The following is a 22,347-nucleotide window of genomic DNA, read 5'->3' as shown; positions in this document are numbered from 1 at the left end:
ACATGTTTGCTGCTAGTGAAGGGAGTGGATGTGATTTATCTATAGTTGTGTTGGCAATAGCTTTCTATGCACCAAGATATCTTTAATAGCCAATTCTCAGTTGATGGTGATAATGCTGTGTGGCGAATACAGGATGCAGTATTATCCATCCTTGGTTTATAGACATGGTAATGATAAGTAAACTCATTTAAATTCACACAGGTAGTAGGTAAGAACCAGAATTGAAACCTGACTCCTTAGCTAGCATGCTTTCCACTATATGGTTCTGTAAAGGAGCATGGCTGCTAAGGGTAAGATTGGTGGTTTGAACTCATCAGTTGCTTGGGGAGAAAGGTGTGTTCACCTGTTTCTGTAAAGATTACAGCCTTGGAATGTTATGGGACAGTCTACTGTGTCCTATGGAGTGGCTTTGAGTGGAAATAGAATCAACACAATGGGTTCGGGGCTTGGGGCTTCTGTGGACAGAGTTACAGGATTCCAAAGACAAGTTGCTCTTACCTGTGACGAGCTAACCATTAGCTGCCGAGAGTTTGGGAGTCTCTAAGTCCTGCAGATGTCCTTCTTCCTTGTTTATTTGACTGTGGACTACTTCACTGTATTCAGTGAGGAAACACAAGTAACAACACCTTGCAAAGTGGAAACTGCTGAGCCAAAGAGGAGGAGTGGCCAGAGCAAAGCTTATTCATTGAACTCTTGCCTTTTAGTGACCTGTGTGGGGCAGAAGGTGTGTGAGGATCAAAGCTGAAAGCGCTGTTGTGGACATTTCACACAAATGAGGTCTTACAATATGAGCCTTTTCGATCTCTTTTATGACAGTATTTAAACTGGCATCTGGCTCTGTTGCACAGCCGTAAAGAGAACCATATGGCTCGGCATACCGATACTTTAAGTTTTATCTTAGAAAAGCAAATGCAAGCTCATACATGGTTTTCCTTATTGTCCTCACTATAAATGTCACCCCACCCCAAAAATAAAATAAAGAACAGAAAGGTTGAACAGCCTCAAAAGGCTGGGTAGGAAACCTAGGAAGCAGTGACTTTCTGTTAAAGGGGGAGGAACACCTCATCAGTGGAAGAGGAGAGGGGTCGCACAGCTTGAAGAATGGATTCAATGTCACTAATCGTACATGTAGAAACGTTGACCCCTACCCACCCTTACTCCTTCCACGTTTTACATCCAGCTCCATTTGGAGAGGAAATCTCAGGAGCCCAATCTTTTCCCAGAGTCGGTGGGAATAATTGATGGGAATTGAGGCTATAATTCTCAATCTTGAAGGGTATGTGTGTGTGTGTGTGTGTGTGTGTGTGTGTCCCTCTACTAGTATAGTCACTGGGTGGCAGTGGTACAGTGGGGTAATGTTCGGCTGCAGTTTGAACCTACCAACTGCTTCCCCAAAGAAACTTAAGACTTTCTGCTCCCATAATAATTTATAGCCTCAGAAGCCTTATCTCGGTTGGTTGTGAGTCAGAATCAACTCGATGGCAGTGGGCTTAGTGTTTGGTTTGGTTTCGTAATCAGCTTTTTTGTTCTTTATTTTTGTGTTAGACTTACAGTGGGAAATAAGGGGGGAAGATTATAAAACTGTAATCCTGTGCTCTCTTAATTGGAGGAATCATAGAAGTCAAAAGATTTTTAAAACTGCGGCGTGCGCACATCCTACTAAAACAGCTTCACAAGCCTGCCGGCTGCGCCAGGCCTTGCCAGGAGCTCTGCCGTGCAAAAATGGGAGTGGCTCATCCTGCTGAGGGGCTTTGCCCTGGAAATTAGACCGTCATCCTTGGAGCACCGCAATGCCCCCGGTTTTTTTGCACTGTATGAAAGAGTTCTAAAAACCCAAATTGTGATTATAACAACTCAGAACTTGGGGAAAGAAAAGTAAAACAGATACAAGCCTTTATATTGAGAGTTTTCCAACTATTCTTGGTCCTCTGCCTGAAATCCCCTTGAAAATGAAATGCAAGACGTGCTGAGCTGGTGATATTTCAGATCGCAACTGTGCTCAAAGCACATAGCACATGAAATAACTGAGCACTTGTTGGCATCATCCAGCCTAAGGAATATACTGGTTTATTAAATTTGTTCTTTTAAGTAAAATAAGGTCATTGAACCACTCATCATTAGAGTCCCTCCCACTCATCTGTGTGGATTTTAAAAGGAAATGGAACAATGCAAAGTCAGAGTCTTTTGTGACCCTGGAGGTGTAGTGGTTACGAGTTGGGCTGGATCCTCATGGCCGTCAGTTCGAAACCACCAGCAGCTCCTGGGCTTTTGACTTCAGTAAACAGTACAGTCAGGGAAACCCACATCAGATCTGTGTTAGTCTTGGTAAACTTATATACAAATGTGCATATGTTTATAAGTGAGAGGTTTTTATATAATAGCAATTGAATATTGAGAACGCATCCCAGCCCGGTCCAGCTCAAGTCCATAAGTCTGATATTAGCACTGACAGGGGTCTCCACGTGGCTTCTCCAGTTCCCAGGGCTGCAGCAGAGTAGGTCCATGTGACTTCTCCTCAGGGATCTCACAGGAAGTCAGCCTTGTCAGTAAAGAGTCTCCAAGGGAGTGAGTAGAGTGTCTCCCACCTGCAAGGAGGAAAGTACTGGAGTTCCCAGAATTCTCAGAAGACTATGCCCACACAGAGGCCTCATTGGCTATGATCCGATTGACAGACTAGACTCCACCCCTTCACTCTCAATCCTCTTAAATCCCAAATTGACACCAGATTATGTAACTACCACAGGGTTGTGATGAGTCAGCATTGACTTGATGGTGCTGAGTTGAGTTGAGTCCTGACGGAACAACCTTGAGGGAGAGGAACCAGGAAGCACTTGGCCTGATGCTGGTGGACAGGGATTCAGCTGGTACAGAGCTAGGTCTTCCCCCTCTCCCTTTCTCCGCCATGCTGAGTGTGGTGGTTTCCCGTCTTCGCGATGTCAGCTCATACAACTTTCAGGATTGAGAGATTCCTGACCACGAAACCAAAGCAGAATCAGCCTATTCCTCAATAGATGCGAATGAAAACTGGTCATCGGATCAAGTACAACTCCAAGAGAAGACACTGGAGAAGAACCAAGCTGGCTCTGTAAGGAGCCCCCCACCCACCCCAGCCCCTTCCTCCCAAGGGATGGCACGCATGGCTGAATTTTCCCAAACTCACTAGCGGTCTGTCATGCTGAGTTTAAGACTTTGCCACCATCTGGTCAATTGAACTTGTATCAGCAAATATCTGGTTTCCTCCTCCGTTTTTATGCTTCCATAGTGAGAGTTTAACAATAAATAATGTGAGGCCATTGGTTTGGGAGAGAAGAAAAGAGCCAGGTCCTTCCAAGGGTTTGAGACCTGGCCACAGACCAGGAAGGGTTCCGATGGTTTTTATGTCTGTTCTCACTGGATGAGACTCGGGCCTACTTCTCCAGCCCTTTCGGGAAAGCAAGGATGGGGACCTTGGCCCAGATGACCCTTGGCCCAGGAGGAACTGTTAGACGTTACCATCATATCATCCACACCCGGAGAGGAGGACCACTGAACACCGGGAAATACTGACATGTACTGCAACTAGGTCAAGTGGATTGAAGGCTTTCTCTAGGATACTGTTGCTCACTAAGCAATACCACGTGTTGTAAAAGGGATGGAATTTCACGGCTTAGCCAAGACTGGCCTATATGACAGTTTGTCTAACACATGAAATTTAGATGGGACCATAGGAGTGTTCTTTTTTTTTTTTTTTTTTCACACAGTACAGCAGATGTGTCGGGGAAGAAGGAACGTGAAAGGCATGACCACAAACCATCATTTTCCTGATCTATTGAGTAGGTTTTCCTACATTTCTGCAAAGTGCCTCAGAAACCATGCCGATGTCTTATGTCAAGTAGGCCTTTGTTTGATTCAAACACGCAATCCCCTCTGGTCATTATCTGACCAACTAGTCCAAGTGACCACTTGGCCAGTCGCAACTTTATTGCCAAGTTCCGATCTCCTCACAGGTGGAAGTGGAGACGCGGGCTGTGATTCAGTGGCTCCACTCCATCAACTTCGTTCTTTCTGCCAATCTCCATGGAGGGGCTGTGGTGGCCAATTACCCTTATGACAAGTCCCTGGAGCATCGCATCCGAGGTTTCCGCCGCACTGCCAACACCCCGACACCTGATGACAAGCTCTTCCAGAAGGTACACACAATAGCAGCCCGGGCCACCAGGGGGAGGATGCGTATGGTCAGGGGAACTTGAAGTTTATGAGATGAGCTTGCAAGTCAGTTAAGCAGGGCCCTGTTAGAAAAGAGTTCACACACACACACACACACACACACACACACACACACTAAATAAGTAAAGAAAAAAATGGCCTGCTTATGAAGAGCTTACAATCAAGTAAATTGTATTTTGTTTAGAGTGGTAAGTCATAGCTTTATTTTAAGTTACTAAAAAGTAAATTGTTATAGTACCATTGCTATGATATAAAAAAAATGCTTAACATAAAGGCAACCAAGATATGGCATTTAGCTGACAATGGTGGTGGTAAGCAAGGGCATAGGATAAATATTTTTCTTTGCTTTAATTAAAAATTGTATGGCCACATGGCTATATTACTCTTATAATGGAGGGGCGGGGGTGAAGTAAAAAGACAGACCATGAACTTAAAGAGGTGCAAGAGTTCCAGTGAGTCCCCGGGTGGCTCAGACAGTTAAGCACTTGGTTATTAGGAGAAAGGTTAGTGGTTCGCATTCACCAGAGGTCCCTCAGAAGTAAGGCCAAATGATTCATTTACAAAAGATGACAGACAGACAGAAAATCCTATGAAGAGCAATTCTTTTTGAAACACAAGGAGTCCCCAGAGCGAGAACTGACTCATCAGCAACTGGGGTGTGGGGATTCTTTGTCTTACTCCTCATTTTTTGTGGGGGAAGAAATTAGACCAAAGATAGTAAGAAAGATTAGAGGCCAGGCCTCCTAACTTTTGTCCACTATACTTAACACACGCGTACACACACACACACACACCACTTGGAGCCTTCCTTGCCATAGAAACTGAGACTACTCCAGGTGATTCGCTCTCTGCTTTTCCGTCAGCTGGCCAAAGTCTATTCCTATGCACATGGATGGATGTACCAAGGTTGGAACTGTGGGGATTACTTCCCAGATGGCATCACCAATGGGGCTTCCTGGTATTCACTCAGCAAGGGTAAGGGAAGTCCAAGGAATGGTTATGAGCCGGAGTGGAATCATGCTCGTTCCTCCTTTTAAGTTCTCACTTGTCTCATGGAAAGAGTAAGAAGACAATGGAGTTTTACATTCAAGAAGGGATCTGAAAAATGGGAGGAGGCCCGCTTGGCAGCTAGGGTCACCTTCATGGAATTTCTGGGCAGGGCAAGCAGCCTCACACTTAGCTGTTTGTCAAAAGGTTGCTGATTAGAATTCGCCTGGTGGTGCCTTGAAAGGAAGGCCTGGCCACCTGTGCCAAAGGATGACAGCCATTGACAACCACGTGTTCACTTGGGTGACGAGGGATACTATACTATGAGAGGGAAATCGGGGGAAAGGGGGCACAGGAAACAGGACCCGCCACTGGAAGGTTTGATACGTGGTTTAGGACGTTGAATCTAAAAACAATGATCTGATCTGTCAACCCCCATCTAATTCACAATAAAAAAGTGTTTAAAGTAATAACTACAATAGTTCTAGACGATGGGAGCAGGCAAACCTTTCATGGAAGAAAAATCTAGTTGTCTTCTCCGTTTTCACATTTCTTCATTTGGGTTGTGTTCTTCGGTAGGAGAAGGGATGTGGGAAAAATAGATCAGTCTATCTTTAATTCCCCAGGGAGGAGCCCTGGTGGTGTAGTGGTTATGTGTCAGGCTGCTAACCATAAGATCAGCAGCTCAAAACCACCAGCTGCTTCTCAGGAAAAAGATCAAACCTTCTACTCCAGTAAAGCTTTACAGTACTGGGGGTAAAATTACCAGTATTGGAAATTCACAGGGCACATCTGTTCTGTCTTGGCCAGTCAGGTCACTCTGAGTTGCAGTTGACTTGATAGCAGTGAATTTGGAGTTTGGCATTTAACCCAGTGGTGGTGCTGTCTGCTAAGCCAGGATGTTGTTGGGTAAGCAAGGTCTGCAGTTTGAATCCACCAGACGCTCCTTGGGAGGAAGATGAAGCTCTCTGCTCTCGTAGAGATTTCTAGCCCCAGCTGCCCTCCATGGGGCCACTAGGAGTTGGAAGGGACCACACATCGACTTTGGGCTGGATGTGTGTGTGTAAGTCACAAACTGGAAGAAAGGTGGAGGATGGAGACAGTAAAATGGTTATTTGTGAGGAGAGAGAATGGACACAGGAAGGGGCAGGTGGACCAGGGTACTGGAGGAAATGGAAATGAAAAGATCAAAAGAAGGCGATGGAAGGGGGTGGAGAAGTTGTGAGGTGGGTGGGGGCTGGGAACCTGGTGATTCCCCTCTGCCCCTTTGCCCTAGGAATGCAGGACTTTACTTATCTCCACACCAACTGCTTTGACATCACGCTAGAGCTGAGCTGCAACAAGTTTCCTCCACAGGAAGAGCTACAACGAGAGTGGTTTGGTAATCGAGAGCCCCTAATCCAATTCTTGGAACAGGTAACATTTCAATTTCAACTTGCATGGTTACAGAAAAGATGGGCCTTCCAAGCATCAGGCCAGGGCCTGCCATTTGCGCCGATTCAGTGGAGTAGACCTGGGCTGCGTCTACCAATGACACATATCTGCACATAGTCCATGCATGTTTGTGGAGCACCGGGCGGCCTAGTGGGTGATGTGTTGGGCCTCTAACCACAAGGTCAGCAGGAGGAACCCCCCAGCTGCTCCTTAAGACAAAGACGAAGCTTTCTGCTCTCTAAAGATGTACAGCCTTAGAAATCCAAAGCGACAGTTCTACTATGCCCTATAGAATGGCTGAGTCAGAATCGACTCGATAGCCATTGTGTAATATCTGGTTGTTGTTGTTGCTTTAGACGGGCTATCCTGTACAAAGACAATGTATTATATGCTGAGGATTATAAGTAAACAGACAAAATGGCCAGCCCATAGAGAGGGCACATTCTAGTAAGCAAAATAATCAACTGTTAGCATGTTAAGAGGTGGAAAGTACTGTGAAGACGACCTTACCAAGGCCTTTCAATGAAGACTTAAAGGAGGTCAGGGATGGAATCATGCGGAAGTCTGGGGCCAGCAGGGGCCAGGGGACGGGTGTGGCTGGGATGGTTGCCCAACTAAGGTAGGGGACAGGAACAGTTGGGAGTGCCTGGCTTTCGGGCTGCTGTAATCCTCGACAGGTTTCAGCAGAGCTTCCAGATGAAGATAAACTAGAACCAGCCAATAAAAAGCCATGGATCACAAGGGTCTGCTCGCATGGTACATGGGTTGTTCCGGGGTGGAGTGGGGGAGGGGAAGGGGGTAACTAAATGGGAGCTAACAGCAAGGGAGAAGGTATTAGGGGATGCAGGCAGAGGGCTCATAAGGGACGTGAGCTTTCCAGGTTGTCACTGAGACGTCAGCTTTTGCATAAAACCGACTTGACTGGATTTAGGTTTCAACAGAGTTTCTGGAGAGGCCGTTCTGGGATGCGGGCAGGGAAGCCGAGGGACCAGTGAAAGGGCTATTCCCGTGATCTCTGTGAAGCTAACCATGGAGACACCAGGGAAAGCTTGGAGGACTTGCAAACACTGTCGATGTAGTTATGTCCAGGACTGTGCATGTATAAACTTTCCCCCGCAGGTGCACCAGGGCATCAAGGGAATGGTGCTCGATGACAACGATAACAATCTAGCAGGGGCTGTCATTTCCGTCAGCGGGATTAACCATGATGTCACTTCAGGTAGGTGGCCAGTGCTCAGGGGGTGGGAAGGAAGCTTTCGCTCTTCATGTCCCTTGGCGTAATTGGGAGGATGATGTGTAAGCTGGCGAGACGCGCAGGGGCGTTGAGGGCCTGGGGCCAGGTGAGGAAGGGAGGAGGGAAACAAGGAGACCGGATGAGGAGGCTGTAGGAAGGATGCATCCCCTGCGAGGCGAAGATCGGCTCAAACAAAACCGGCTGCCAGCGGGTTGACAGACGACTCACGGCGACCTCCTTTGTGTCAGAGTAGAACTGTGCTCTGCAGGGCTTTTTATTTTGGATGACTCTAAAAACTTGTTCTTGTGATTGGAAACAGACAGCAGAACATGCCACAATGCAACGATTTCTGCATGTACATTTTGGTGACACTGAGCGCATTTCTCAAGGCATGCCACCATTCTCAACCTTCAGCCTTCACACGGCCGACGTGCAGGGGTGGAGAGTTTGGGGAGTGGGTCACAGCCCTTTTGTCCAGAGGCATCTCTGCGTGGACTAGAATCTCCAAGCTTTTGTTCAGGTGGATGCGTGTCCCCCTTCCCTTCTCGCATCCCCCTCCAGGGACATGTGCACCAGGAATGACTTGTATAAATGTCACTTCTCTGCCAGCTGTCAGGAGTCACTGCCACACACGAATTGGTTAGGACAGGTTTTCTGCGCTTGAGACAGTCGATAGTTCCCGTCCTCGGCTGAAATGGGATCAACAAGAGAGGGACTGTGAAATTGATCTTTAACCTTGGCTCTGACTCAAGTCTTTTGCTTCACCTCCATTCAGGAAACAGTTAGCGAGATTCCTCCTCTAGGCTTGCTGCCCGGAAAGCTTGGTGGTGGTCCAGGAGCTTCTTGGAGTCAGCCTGGACCGAATAGCTCATGGAGCAATGGGATTGCAAGCTGACCCCACCTGGTTTGATTCTTAACAGCTCTTGGGGTTTTTTCTTTCAATGTAGAACAGTATCTGCCAATGATCAATGATTAAACGCCGGTAAGAGCTTCGTGCTCTCTAAGATGCCTTCAAGGCTTAGTCAAATGTTACCATCAAAGAACTGGAATGATGCGGGCAACTCACAGTGCAGTTTAAACTGGATGAAAGCTTGGTTTAGAGCAAGGTGACCTACCCGCCAACACCACCTCTTGCAACAAAGTTTCATTCAAGGAAAAGGTAACAATATTCTCAAGGCAGAATTCTGAGCCTCCTCATCAAACATCAAACCATGAGAATTCTCCAACCCAAGGACCACCCACGGATTGCTTAGGGCCAACCTTGGACGCAGTCTCTAAGTGCGCAGACCACGGGAGAGTCTCCTGTCCTGTTGGAGCAAAGGTCTTTTGCAGAAGATGGGCTCCCGTGGACACACCATTTGATTTCTGAACTGCTGCTCCCCTGGACGCTGATCGTGGACCCCAGGACAGGGAAGGCCTCCACGACGTCAGGGTTTTCTCTGTTCATCACGGCGCGGCTTACTCGTCTTCTTGTGAGGATTTAGCTCAGTGGCTCTCAACCTTCCTCAGGCCGCGACCCTTTCATGCAGTTCCTCGTGTGGTGGAGACCCCCAACCATAAAGTTATTTTCGTTGCTACTTCATCACTGTCATCTTGCTACTGTTATGAATCAGGCAACTCTGTGAAAGGGTCGTTCAACAACACCCCCCCCAAAAAAAAAGAGGTCTTGACCCACAGGTTGAGAACGGCTGATGTAGCTTTTCTTTCTTGTTTGTTGCATGTGGGGTCACCATGAGTCGGAAGCAACGCGGTGACCCATGACGGCAGCAGCAGCAGCATTCAGACCGAGTTGGGAAACGTCGCTGAAGCATACTAGACCATGACATTGACCATTACGGTCCTCATGCTGCCAGCCAGAGCCCCTGTCCAACACGCAGGATGCTAAATCGACAAACTAAGTTCACCGCCGACCGCATTCATTGTGCTCCTTAGCAAAGCGTCTAGTGGGGCTAAGTACTAAAGAGAGTTGAAGTCCTTGGGGTGAGACCTCTCTGGTCAACCCCTCAGCTCATCACTCCTGGGGGTGAACCTCCAGGGAAGAAAATGACAGGTCCTGAGGTAGCACTTAAACTGTACGACACGCACATCAGGGCACGCTCCATCTGTGGAAACATTGTAAAGTAAATTACGGATATTCAATAAACACAGAAAAGAGACGTCCTCCTTATTGTCTGTCTCTTCATTGCACTTATTTCCATTATATATTGCTATCTGTTCGGGGCCCACTGGCTAATCACTCAGCTGCTAACCCAAGTCCAGCAGCTCAAACCTACCAACTGCTGGTGGCAGGAACTGTGGGGTCAGCTTCTGTGAGGAGTATGGAAACCCCTTGAGCTCCCCAGGGCTGCTCTGCCCTGCCAAAGGACCGCCCCTGAGCTGAATGGATTGGATCAGGATGAGTTTTGTTGACTTGCTTAAAAGAAATGTGAAAGGCAATATCATAATCTGTTCAAGAGGCAGACAAGCTATGATCCAAAATGCTGTCTCTCTGCCATGGAGAGAGACCAGAGAAACCCGTCTTCGACTCGCAGCCTTCCTTCGGCAGATATTTGAAGGTGGCGGCAAGAAGATTTAAAAGGTGGCTGCTTTCTTCGGTGCCATCGAAGTTGGTTCAGACTCATCTGTTAGAACAGGAGGAAGGCCCCCAGTCCGGCGCCATCTTTACCATTGTTGTGGTTGAGCCTCTGGTGGTGGCCACTGGGTCAGTCCATGTCATGGAAGATCTTCCTCTGCCCCTCTGCCCCTCTGCCTCACCAGACATCACGGTGTCCTTCTCAAAGGACGGGGCTCGTGTCGTAAGCACCTGACAGCCTCTCTTCTCAGGAGCCTTCTGGCTGTGCTTTGTTCACGGTGGCTTCTTCATTCTCCACGGACAGTACAGTTCCACTGCATCACCTTTGCTTTGGCGCCCCATATTGGTTGTCCCGCTTTTGCATGCGTGGAAGGCAACTGAAAAGACCATGGCTTGGGGCAGGCACACTTTTTGTGCCTGAATCCTCATCTATACCAAAAACAGGATTTTCAAAATCAGATCTTTAGTCCAATCCCGCCCTCCCCCCGCCCCCCAAACACACATGCACTAGATATAAGATTATCCACACACAACACTCCAGGGACCCGGCCGGCCAGCCCAGGGCTGCCGCATCGACAGGGACAGGGTAAGTCTGACAGGCCTGTGGCTTCCCAGGGAGCGCAGTTCAGTCCCTGATGTGTGCTCATCTGACAGTTGTGGCTCCAGCTATCATCATCTTTTACTTCTGTTTAAGCAAAACCTGCCGCCCTGAAATCTTCACCTGTAGTTCTCATCCTTATTTCTTTGAGTGGACATAATTTCTTCACAGTATCTTTTCAAACATCGAAACAAAGTCAAAACATCCATAGGATTTTCAGCCTCTCCTCCCTCCCGTCACTTTTCCTTGATGCACATTGACATTGAGATACGGGATCTAGAGTTAGACCCAAGACTCTCGGCGTAGAGCACCGTGAGATGTCTGCTTCTTAGGAACGGGGCTCAGTCGCCTACGAATGGACTCTTTCTTGAGGAGCCAGCATGTCACAAGAGTAGGAAAATACACAGCAGGACATTTTCAAAGGCCGCATATGCACATGGGCAGCCTAGAGTTTCAATTTGAAGAATTCTATGGGTAAAATATCGCATGAAGCAGGCAACATCAGAAGAAGATGGAAGGACTGCATGGAGTCACTATACCATAAAGAACTGGGCGGCATGGAGCCAGTTTAAGAGGTGGCATATAACCAAGAAGCAACAGAATTAAAGAAGAACATCCAAGCTGCAGAGAAAGGATGAGCCAGAAACAAGGCTCCAGGAATGGATGGAATGCCAATTGGAGTGTTTCAACAAGCCGATGAAGCACTGGAAGCACTCACTGGTCTCTGCCAAGAAGTGTTGGTGGCAGCTACCTAGCCAACCGACTGGAAAAGAGCCATGGTTATGCCCATTCCAAAGAAAGGTGATACACCGAATGTGGAAATTATTGAACAATATCATTAATATCACATGCAAGTAAATTGTTTAAGATCACTCAACAATGGTTGCAGCAGTCCATTGACAAGGACTGCCAGGAATTCAAGTTGGCTTCAGAAGAGGATGTGGAATAAGGGATACCATTGCAACTGTCATCAGGGCCTTGGCTGAAGGCAGAGAGTACCAGAAAGATGCTTATTTGTGCTTTATCGACAGTGCAAAGGCGTTCACATCTGCGCATCCTAACAAACCATGGGCAGCCTTGAGAAGAAAGGGAACTCCAGAACACTTCAGTGTGCTCGTGTAAAGCCTGCACGTGAAACCACAGGAAGTCTTTTGACTAGAACAAGGGAATATTGCTTGCTTTAAAAGTGCAAGAAAAGTGTGAATTAGCCTTTCACCAGACAGTCTATGCTGAGCAAATAATCTAAAAAGTTGGATTATATATTGGAGGAAAGCTTAGGAACCACCTTGGAGAGACAGACGACACACCCGTGCTTGCTGAAATTGAGGAGGCCTTGCAGCACTTGCTGATGAAAATTAAGGCCTGAAGGATTACAGCTCCATGTAAAAAAAAAAAAACCCAAATCCTCCCAACTGGACAGATAACATCCTGGCAAACCGAGAAAAGATCAAAGTTGTCAAGGGTTTCATTTTGCTGAGATCCACAATTAATGTTCCTGGAAGCAGTAGTCAAGAAATCAAATGATGTATTTTATATTGGGCAAATCTGGGAGCCAAGACCTCTTTAAAGCGTTGAGGAACAAGGATGTCCTTTGAAGACTATGGCGCACCTGACCCGAGCCCTAGTATTCTCAATCGCCTCCTATGCCTGTGAAAGTCGGCCCATGAGTCAGGAAGACTGCAGAAGAACTGGTGCATTTGAACTATGGTGTTGGTGGAGAATCTGAAAGTAACATGGACTACTAGAAAAATAAGTGGATCTCTCTTGGAAGAAGTACAGCGGAATGCTCCTAAGAAGTGAGAATGGTGAGACTTCAGGAGAGACAAGTCCCTGGGGAAGGACAGCATCTTGGGAAAGTTGCAGGTCAGCCGAAAAAGCAGAAGACCCCCAATGAGATGGATCGATTCAGTGGCTCCAACAATTGGCTCAATCACAGAGCTGATTGTGAGGAAGACGCCAGACCAGGCAGGGTTTCCTTCTGTTCTCTGAGTCGGAACCAACCCCACACCTCACCACCACAACAAAGAATTGTTTTTTATCTGAACCAGCTTCATCGTGCTATTAAATCAAACCAAGCTTGCAGTCAGCAGAAACCCAGATTCTTGTTCATAGCAAAGTCCTATTTGGGGCAACTTTCTTATTAACAAGACCAAATTGTATCTTTCAGGGGAGGATGGTGATTACTTCCGGCTGCTGCTTCCAGGGAGCTACATTGTCACTGCCACAGCACCTGGGTTTGAAGCAGAGACGGTGACTGTCACCGTGGGCCCTGCAGAGCCCAGACTGGTGAGTTGATTTGTTTCAGAACACCACAAAAGTCACTGATCCAAAGCCTTCAACAACTGATTGCACCGTTCTGATGGTGGCCAGCCTCCCATCTTTAACCCTTAAAAAACTGGTGTTCACATATCTTCTCCACTCTCTTGGCGCTTTTCCTATCTTCTGTTGAACATGGTATCGATTCAACACAGAATCCTTGGTTCTAAAACCAGCCAATTTGTCTACGGACCTTGGATAAAGCACCAGATCTCTCTCATGCTTCGTTTCATCCTCTGTAACTTGGCGATCATGATACCTTCTTCCAGGAGGTTTAAGAGAATGTACACAGCCTCTTTCTCTTCAACAAGGCGACCTGAGTGGCAAACGCAGAGAGTCAGAGCTTTGTGAAGACCCTGACCCTTGAGGGGGAACCCAAGGGCTCGATTGAGAATGTCAGAGCTAAAATCCAAGGCAAGGAGAGCACCTCACCCCCGCCCCTCCCCCAAGCCCAGCAGCGTCTGGCTTTTGCTAATAAACAGCTGGGGGATGGCCGCACTCTGTCAGAAGACAGCATCTAGAGAGTTCACCCTGCACTTGGTGCTGGGTCTGTGTGGTGGCATCCTGGAGCCATCTCTGCGCCAGCCGGCCCAGAAACACAACTGGGACAAGATGATCTGCCACAAGTGTTATGCTGGCCTTCACACACACACACACACACCCTACCCCCCAGTGAAGATCAAATAAGGGCCCCTCACTGCCAGGTCCCCTGCCTCCTGCTGCTGGGGTCCTCTGAGCCCAATGGTCCTGAGCCTTCAATAGAGTTTCACTTTCATTGAAAAACAAAAAGAAGAAAGAAAATAAAATGTATGCAAAGAAGTGTCTGACACAATAGAATGTGCTTAGCAAAAGTTAGTTTATAAATCCAGAAGATCTTTGCCCAGATCCCCTGTTACATGCTTCTGTGACATCAACAAGGAAGACCACCAGAGGGCGCTCTCCCACCCCTTCTGGTGCCCCATGCGTCCACCTACTCCTAGCTTCCGTTCACACTGTGGTGAAAAGCCAGCTTTTTGCCAATATCCAGTTTTCCACAACTATCTTTTATGGACAGGGTGAGAAGCAAAAATGTATTTGATCTACAACCTGGGCCCTTGCGTTTGGGTTGTATTACATTACAATCTCAAAACTAAGGCATCTCAAGGATTATGGATATCCACTTTTTTTCAAATGAGGGCAAGCTCCTGAAGGATCTGCATATCTTATTTCTTAAAGTCAGCACTTGCCTAGAGTCTCCTTACTCTGTCCGGTTCCCTCTCTGAACAGCCCTCGAGCTTTGCAGACCCTTCTCAGTACAAGCAGGTCAACAATCAACGCAGCTCATCTTTTAAAATATACTACACCTACTCCTCAGCCTTCAACGCAATGTCAAGAAAATAGCATGTCCCGCCGCTGGACCAATGAGTAACATCACGGTGAATGGAGGAAAGGCAGAAGTCATGAAGGGTTTCCTCTTGCTTGGGTCCACCCTCAATGCTCATGGAAGCAGCCGTCAAGAGATCGAACAACCCATCGAGTTAGGTAAACCTGCTGTACAAGACCTCTGTACAGTGTTGCAAAGCAAAGATGCTCCTCTGAAGACTAAGGTGCACATGACCCATGAACACTGAATAAGGAAAACTGAAGGAAGACAGATGCATTTGAACTATGGTGTTGGTGAAGAGCATTGGAAGTTCTACGGGCTGCTAGAAAGACAAACCCATCTGTCCTGGAAGAAGAGTGGCCAGAGGGCTCCTTAGAGGCAAGGGTGGGGAGACTTGGTCTTGCATTCTTTGGACAGGTTGTCAGGCGAGACCAGTCCCTGGAGAAGGACATCATGCTTGCTCAAGGAGAGGGGTAGCGACAAAGAGGAAGGCCCTCAGGGGAATGGACCGACAAGTGGCTGCAACGATGAGCTCAAACGTGAGAACAACTCTGAGGATGACGCAGGGCTGGGTGGTATGTCCTTCTGTTGTCCATTAGGTCGCTGGGAGTAGGAGTTAACTCAGTGGCACCCAACAGCATTCCTCCCATATCAACTATCTAGTTACCTGACATTCTGAGCTTGTGGCAGCAGTAAAGAAATCGATTTTGCACATGAATGATGTGTCTGGTCCGGCAGTAGCAGATGCTGAAGTGTGAGGCAAGACCAAAGCTGACTGAGATGATAAAGGTTGTATGGGCCAAGATTCTCAGTGGGTTGGAAGTTACATAATGATGCCATTTGGTGAGTTATGTAATGATGTCATTTGGTGAGCTATGTATTGAGGCCATTTGGCGGTAATGCCGTGATGACATCCTCCATTTGGTAATCAATCGTGGCCAGCTTTCAGTTTGCATAAATGCTGGTTTTCACACCACAACCTTGCTCTTTGGAGCTGACCGTGTCAGGAGGTGTGGAATGGATGTGTTCTTGTACCCTCACTGTGTGTCAGATAGAGCTGACCGTGTCAGGAGGTGTGGAATGGATGTGTTCTTGTACCCTCACTGTGTGTCAGATAGAGCTGACCGTGTCAGGAGGTGTGGAATGGATGTGTTCTTGTACCCTCACTGCGTGTCAGATACTCTAAGGGACCTTCACAGAATGCCTGCATCTCGCCTTCCCAACAACCCTGTCAGGCCGGTACATGTAAGTGTTCCTATTTGTGGCTGAGGAAACGGAGCCTAGAATGGAGCAAGTGTCCAGTGTCGCCCGGAGAGTCAGAACCAAGAGTCTAGCCTCGGTCGGGTCTTGGCGTTGCCCCCTTAGACAGTGTGTATGAGAAACCCAACTTTGGTGTGCTCCTAACTCCTTCTTTTAACCCAAGGATTCATTCGGATAAAAGTCCTTTGAGAATTCCTCTGGGAATCCTGAGTAGGGGCCCTCATCCACTCCCATCTCCAACATTCTATATGTTACTCCTGCTTGCAGATGCAGGAAGCAAAGAGTAAATTCTATGGATCCCATTTCCCAACCGATCCATCCCCTGTTTCTCTCTTCAAATTGTTATCTTTTTGCTCTTCATCCACCCTAAATCAAGTGACCAGGGGACAAGGACATTGGACCCTCCAAGCTCTGTGCTACAAGTAAGTCTCAAACCAAACTCACCGCCACTGAGTCCGTGCTGACTCATCAGTAGAACTGACCCTATGAGTTTCTGAGATGGTAGCTGTTTACAGGAGTAGAAAGCCTGGTCTTTCTCCAAGGAGCGGCTGGTGGTTTTGAACTGCTGATCTTGTAGATTACAGCCCAACTGGTAAGCGCTACACCAAGAGTGCGCCTTATAAGTAAGTCTAGTCTATGCCAATTTAAAACAATAGTGAATCCTCCTGAGTAACCCAGTGACTCTATTTTGAAAGATTCCCCCTCATTTGTCACATTTCCTTTCAATAAAGTAACATAACCCTTCATGACATCAAATGTAACTGTGAGGGGGAAATCTATCATTTGAATGTGATTTGCAGCGACCATAATAATTAAGAATGTTTATTGATCACAGTACAGTCTTTCCATTTGCATTCTAAAACAGATATCCATCTGGCTGGAGAAAAATAAAGCCAAAAAAAAAGTTTAGCACAGGTTTTTGGGTGCTGTACTGTCAGTTCTCTCTGAGAGCCCAGTGTTCTCTGGATTCCCCCACGGTGTCCAGATGCCTGGGCGCTTTCCATTTTCCTCTGTCCTCGTCTCGATTTCCTGTCTTTTTCTCTTACCTGTGGTGGTGGTTGGGTGCTGCAGAGTTGATTGTGACTCATCGCAGCCCCAGGCAGTAGTGTGCCCAATAGGCTGGGATCCACATCAAGATGCTCTGGTGGTGCAGTGGATAAAGGGCTTCACAGCTAACCAAAAGGTTGTCAGTTTGAGCCCAACAGCCACTCTAAGAAAAATATGAGGCCGTCTGCTTCTGTAGCAATTAAGACCCCGTGGGGCAAGTGCTACTCTGACCTACTGGGCCGCTGTGAACTGGAACGAACTCATTGGCAGTGGCCTTTGGGCGGAGGTCTTGGTGAGCGTACCAGGAACAGATAGTCACCCTTTGTCCCACAGAGCCTCTGAGTGGATTTGAACTGCCGGCCTTTCCATGAGCAGCAGGCTGCTTAACTGTGGACCCACCAGGATCCCCTTTTCTTTTCTAGCTCTCTTTGTTCTGTGGAAATAGTGAAATTGGCTTTGATATTTTCCCCCCTTTGGGGGGGGGGGAACTCACAGGAAAACCAGTTGTGGATTTTTGTGGCAGGAGCAGGTAATAAGCCCTCTCGGCCACTGTTTTTTCAGTTCCTAGCTAGCTTACTGGTTACACATTGGGCTGCTGACCTCAAGGTCAGGCGTTTAAAACCACCCTAGGAAGAGAGTCTTTCTACTCCTGTAAAGAGTTAACACTCTCAGAAACCACTGAGGCAGTTAAACCCTGTCCTATGGGGTCACCGTGAGTCCACATCAATGGCAGTGAGTTTGCTGTTGGCTTTGGCTTCAGCAGCTCAGATGGTCTAAGGGCCTGAAATGCAGGGCCACCCCAGGGGAATGTGGTTGGGACACTGTGCCATTCCTTCTCCTTCACCTGCAGCTCCCCACACCCATAAGGTCCCCACTGCACATCTTCAAGCTTCCCGGAAGGGCGATGTCACTGTACCATTCACAGGGATGCATGGGCGTTTAGAACTCCAGACCGTGTCCTGGACATCTATTTCATCTCCACAGTCTACATTCCCAGCGAGTTAAGGATTCATGCTGACGGTCTGCAGCCTTCCTGAGCTTGCCCGGACACTCGCCCGTGATTCATACCATCAGCATAATGCCAATCATCATGGCCCCATTAATCATAGCTCTGGCGTGAGCAAGAAATATTGGTGAGATCATGCTTTGATGTGCGAGATAGCATTGCTTTCCAACATCTAAAATAACAAACATTTAAATAATAACTTTTATTACTATAAATGACATAATTTTATACATAAATATAAAATGATAAGATTATCTAAGTTAAAATTTATTTTGTATGTGTTAGGAAAACAAAGCTGTCTATGGTGTAGTAATTTACGCATTGGGTCGCAAACTACAAGGGCCTCGGGTGGAAACCACCTGCCGCTCCTGGGGGAAAGGATGAGGCTGCCTACTCCTGTAAGGAGATACCCTTTCGGAAGCCCACGGGGGCAGCTCCACCCTGTCCTGTCGGGTTGCTATGAGTCAGAAGTGACTTGATGGCAGTGAGTTGTTTTGCTGTGTTTAAGAAAATTAAATTATATTCCGTTTCGCCAATAGACTTCATGTAGCACCTTTGGTTGTCTGTCAGCTGGGCCTATATGACGCCCCCAGTGCCAGCCGGGATCTTGGTTCCAATAACCCCCTGGTCTTCGGCCCTCAGAATCCAGAACTCTGGAGGTAGAGGGGGGAGGGGTTCCGAACTGGGGCCCTTCCCCCATTTCAGTTCCAGGAAGTCGAAAAATGCCTCTGTGCGCCTAACTTCTGGTTCCCTTCCAGGTGAACTTTCATCTCAAGAGAAGCAGCCCCCATGTAAGCCCTACAGTGAGTGTTCCCAGCAAGGACCTCAGAGGCAAAGTCTTACCAAAGAAAGGCCAGCCCCGGACCGTGAGGAAGAAAGAAGTGGAGAAGCGAGAGCCCTAGCAAAGCCGTGTGCCTGGAGCTTTCTTCCACTTTCCTTATAGGAGACCTATTTAACTACTAATAAATTGTAAAGAACTCCGTATGGTTGCTGTCTGTCCCACCTAGGTCTCTGCCGAGTCTATGTCTCTGCCTCCCGTGTTTCAGATAAGAACTGCGTCCCGTGGCTTCATGCCCTTCATTTTTCAGAAGCAGACTGCCGGCTCTCCTCTGAGGCACCTGGCGGAGCGGGAGGAGGGCTGGTCTCCGGGTAGCTCAGTGCTTAATCATTTGCCCCACCCAAGCCATCCATCAAGGAGCAGAACTTACTGAGCCTGGGTGCAGATGCCAGTACATCCAGTGGTTGGCCGTGAGGTGTTCTGGGTTCTGGGGTCCGATCTAGGTCTGCAGGCTGCAGGCCGGGTCACACTGCACCCAGAGGGCAGTTCTGCCGTTTGAACACTTCTGTATCCAGGGCCTAACACAGAGCCTGAGGGACAGCTAGTGCTCAAAGAAGATTCTGGGATGAATGATGGAAACACCAAGTTGGTTTTTGTTCTCCGGAAATCCCAGAGGATCATCACAACAATAGCATAATCCGAGGGGCCTCACAAAGTTCATGGGAAAATTCCGTTGTCATTAGCTTCCTGTTTCCAAGGACTCCTGGCAGTCCCCTCCTCGTTTCTTAATAGGAAATGGATTTGACCAATGCAAACACCTAGTCTCGCTGCTACCTGTCCTCAGACGTGCCCATTTTAAACCGCAGGCATCTTTGAGGACATTTCCTAGGTGTATTTCTTTCCTGGGGCTGCTGACGAACCAGGCGGCCTCTCAGGACAGCAGTTTATTGTCTGGAGGCCAAGTCCAAATCCAGGCAGGTGGTCACCAGGGCCATCCTCTCCACAAAGGCTCTAGAGCAGTGTTTCCCCAGGTGGGCCCTCGGGGGCGCCAAAAGCGTCCAGTGGGACTGCAAAAGCTGTAACCTGGATCGGGGGCTAAATTGTACAAAAGTATTAAAGTGCCATGAGAGTACTGAGTTTTGTTTTTGAATTTTTCTGAAAAGAGGTGCTGAGTAGTATTTTTCCCTGAAAAAGTCATCTCCTCCCCCTCCCCCTCTCCCACCCCCATCCTCACCCCCCACCCCCGGTGAAAATTTGGCCTATTTGAGGGTCCAATCGTAACCTCCTGCCTCCTTTTCAGGAAAGAAAAAAAAATTACTCAGCACCCCTCTGGCCATGGAAAACCTTTGTGTTGTCCACACTCCATGAAGAAGGGTATCTACTTTGTCATTGAGTGCCCCTCTGTCATTCCAGTGCCACATCAGCCCCCAAGGGTGGCATCACTCACTTTGGGAACATATATTCTTCAGGAAGATCCTTTGCTTCCTCAGCTGGTTTCTGGTGGCTCTCAGCAACCCTGAATGCTCCCTTGCGTGCAGCTGTGCCCCTCCAGGAGCCCTGGCGCCTTCGTGGCTATGTACTGGGCTGCTCACTACACAGTGGGTGGTTCAAATCCACCAGTCACTGGGCAGGAGAAAGATGAGGCTTTCTGCTCCCATAAAGATGTATAGCCTTGGAAACCCACAAGGGGACACTATGAGTCAGACATGGCTTGATGGCAATGTGTGTGGCATGTGTGTGTGTGTGTGTGTGTGATCTACCTTCATTGCTACTCAGTGTTCTTCTTCTGCGTGTCTGATCTGTGTGTCTTCACCACTCAGGTTAGATTGAATGCGCGCGCGCACACACACGGCCTCACGTAAATGAATAACCTCTTCAAAGACTGTGTTTAGAAACAAGGCCATAGTCACCACTGCCCATAGCCATTGTCCTCAAGTCAATTCCAACTCAGAGCGACCCCATGGCACAGAGTAGACTGGCCACACAAGGCTCCCGAGACTGGGGTCTGGGAAGCAGACTGACTGCTACTGACTTTTGTTTTAGTGGTTGAGAACTTCACCACTGTGCCGCTGTGTTCGGCCGGGTTCTCTAGAGAAACAAAACCAGGACACTTATGATTAGATAGATAGATAGATAGATAGATAGATAGATAGATAGATAGATAGATAGATGATAGATAGATAGATAGATAGGTTTATACAGTGAGAAGGAATATAGCAGCTAATTAGTCTACACAGCAATACAGAGGGTTTAGCTCAACTCACTTCCGTGCAAGAGTTAATAGACTGGAAGTCCCTCAGCTCACGTGGGCTGCCAGGTCCAAGGTCAAGGAAGCAGACAGTGGAGTCCTCCCTTGGGCAGGCATCAAAGGGCAGGGTGGGTCACCAACAGTCAGTAGCTCGGGAGCTTAGTGAAGCAGGCCCTGATGATAGGAACGGAAGCAATGCAAGGCCACAGGCTCCGCCAGCCTCAAGCTCAAGCGAGGTACGCACCAGCAGCGTGGCGAAGCAGGTCTCTAAGGAGCCTCAAGCTCTGGTAGCATGACCCACGGGTTGGCCTGGCTCACAGGGTGAGGCAGAGAGCTAACTGAAGCAGCAGCATGCTCCAGCACTCCCCGACCACCAGAGAGCGGGGAGGGAGATGGGGGAGCGGTGGGGGGGGGGGGGAGGGTTAGGGGTGTGTGACCTGGCAGAGCCATTTTTCTCTTTGGCCTCCAATCAAACTGCGACCTGATGAATCCCACATGTTCTATTGGCCACATTGGCACCATAAACCTATCGTAGCCACAAAACCAAAAACCTCCTAGCCACCCTACAAGACAGGGCGGAACTGCCCGCCTGTGAGTTTCAGACTATTAACTCTTGATGGGAATAGAAAACCCTGCCTTTCTCCCACCGAGTGGCAGGGAGATTCAAACTGCTGACCTTTTAGTGAGCAGCTCGACTTGTAACCACTATGCCACCCGCACTCCTCATTCACCTTGGGCCTGGGCCCCAGCCCTGCCTGCCTTGCTGAGCTCCCATCTGTATTGGAAGCATTATTGAGCGAAAACTCAACTCACTGCCGTCGAGTTGTTGCTGACAACAGGGCTCCTTGTTACTGAGCCAAGTTGATGTTGTTAAGGATTTTCAACAACCCATAAGCTCAGAGACCCTCCTGGGGCAGTGGGGTCCCTAGTCCCCTGTGCTCAGGGGTGGGCGGGGCTCCTTTCTGGGGTCCCCTTTCAGGGTTCAGTGAGGGAGCCCTGCTGGCATACGATTTGGCTTGCTAACTGCAAGCCCAGCAGTTCAAATCCACTGGCCGCTCTGCGGAAGAAAGATGAGGTGGTCTTGTAGTTCTGCTCTGTCCAACAGGGTCACCGTGAGTGGATTCCTCTGGGTGGCAGTGGGTGTGGTTTGGTTCTGATTTTGTGTGTGGTACATGCCACTCAATAGAACTGCAATTCACAAAATAAGGTCCCAATTCTTTCCCTCACACAGTGGCAAGCTCCAGCCAGCCAGCCACTCACTCCTTCCTCCATTTATTTCCTCCGTGGGGGTGGGGGTG

General features: G+C 48.2%; 1 protein-coding gene and 1 pseudogene across 1 annotated transcript in view; both read left to right on the top strand.

Annotated features, from left to right (window-relative positions):
* CPN1 (carboxypeptidase N subunit 1) overlaps nucleotides 1-18,925 on the top strand; it is a 29,361-nt gene extending 10,436 nt beyond the window's left edge. The window contains exons 4-9 of the mRNA XM_075533454.1: nucleotides 3,987-4,169; nucleotides 5,070-5,181; nucleotides 6,470-6,609; nucleotides 7,747-7,846; nucleotides 13,199-13,317; nucleotides 18,782-18,925. Of these exons, the coding sequence (XP_075389569.1) occupies nucleotides 3,987-4,169; nucleotides 5,070-5,181; nucleotides 6,470-6,609; nucleotides 7,747-7,846; nucleotides 13,199-13,317; nucleotides 18,782-18,925 (798 nt within the window). The remainder of the gene's footprint in view (nucleotides 1-3,986; nucleotides 4,170-5,069; nucleotides 5,182-6,469; nucleotides 6,610-7,746; nucleotides 7,847-13,198; nucleotides 13,318-18,781) is intronic.
* On the top strand, nucleotides 2,934-3,089 carry LOC142429539 (large ribosomal subunit protein eL39-like; annotated as a pseudogene).
* Nucleotides 18,926-22,347: the final 3,422 nt, after the last annotated feature.

This window comes from Tenrec ecaudatus, chromosome 16 (assembly GCF_050624435.1).
Source record: "Tenrec ecaudatus isolate mTenEca1 chromosome 16, mTenEca1.hap1, whole genome shotgun sequence".
Classification (NCBI taxonomy): Eukaryota; Metazoa; Chordata; class Mammalia; order Afrosoricida; family Tenrecidae; genus Tenrec; species Tenrec ecaudatus.
This window is presented reverse-complemented; position numbering and strand designations above follow the sequence as displayed.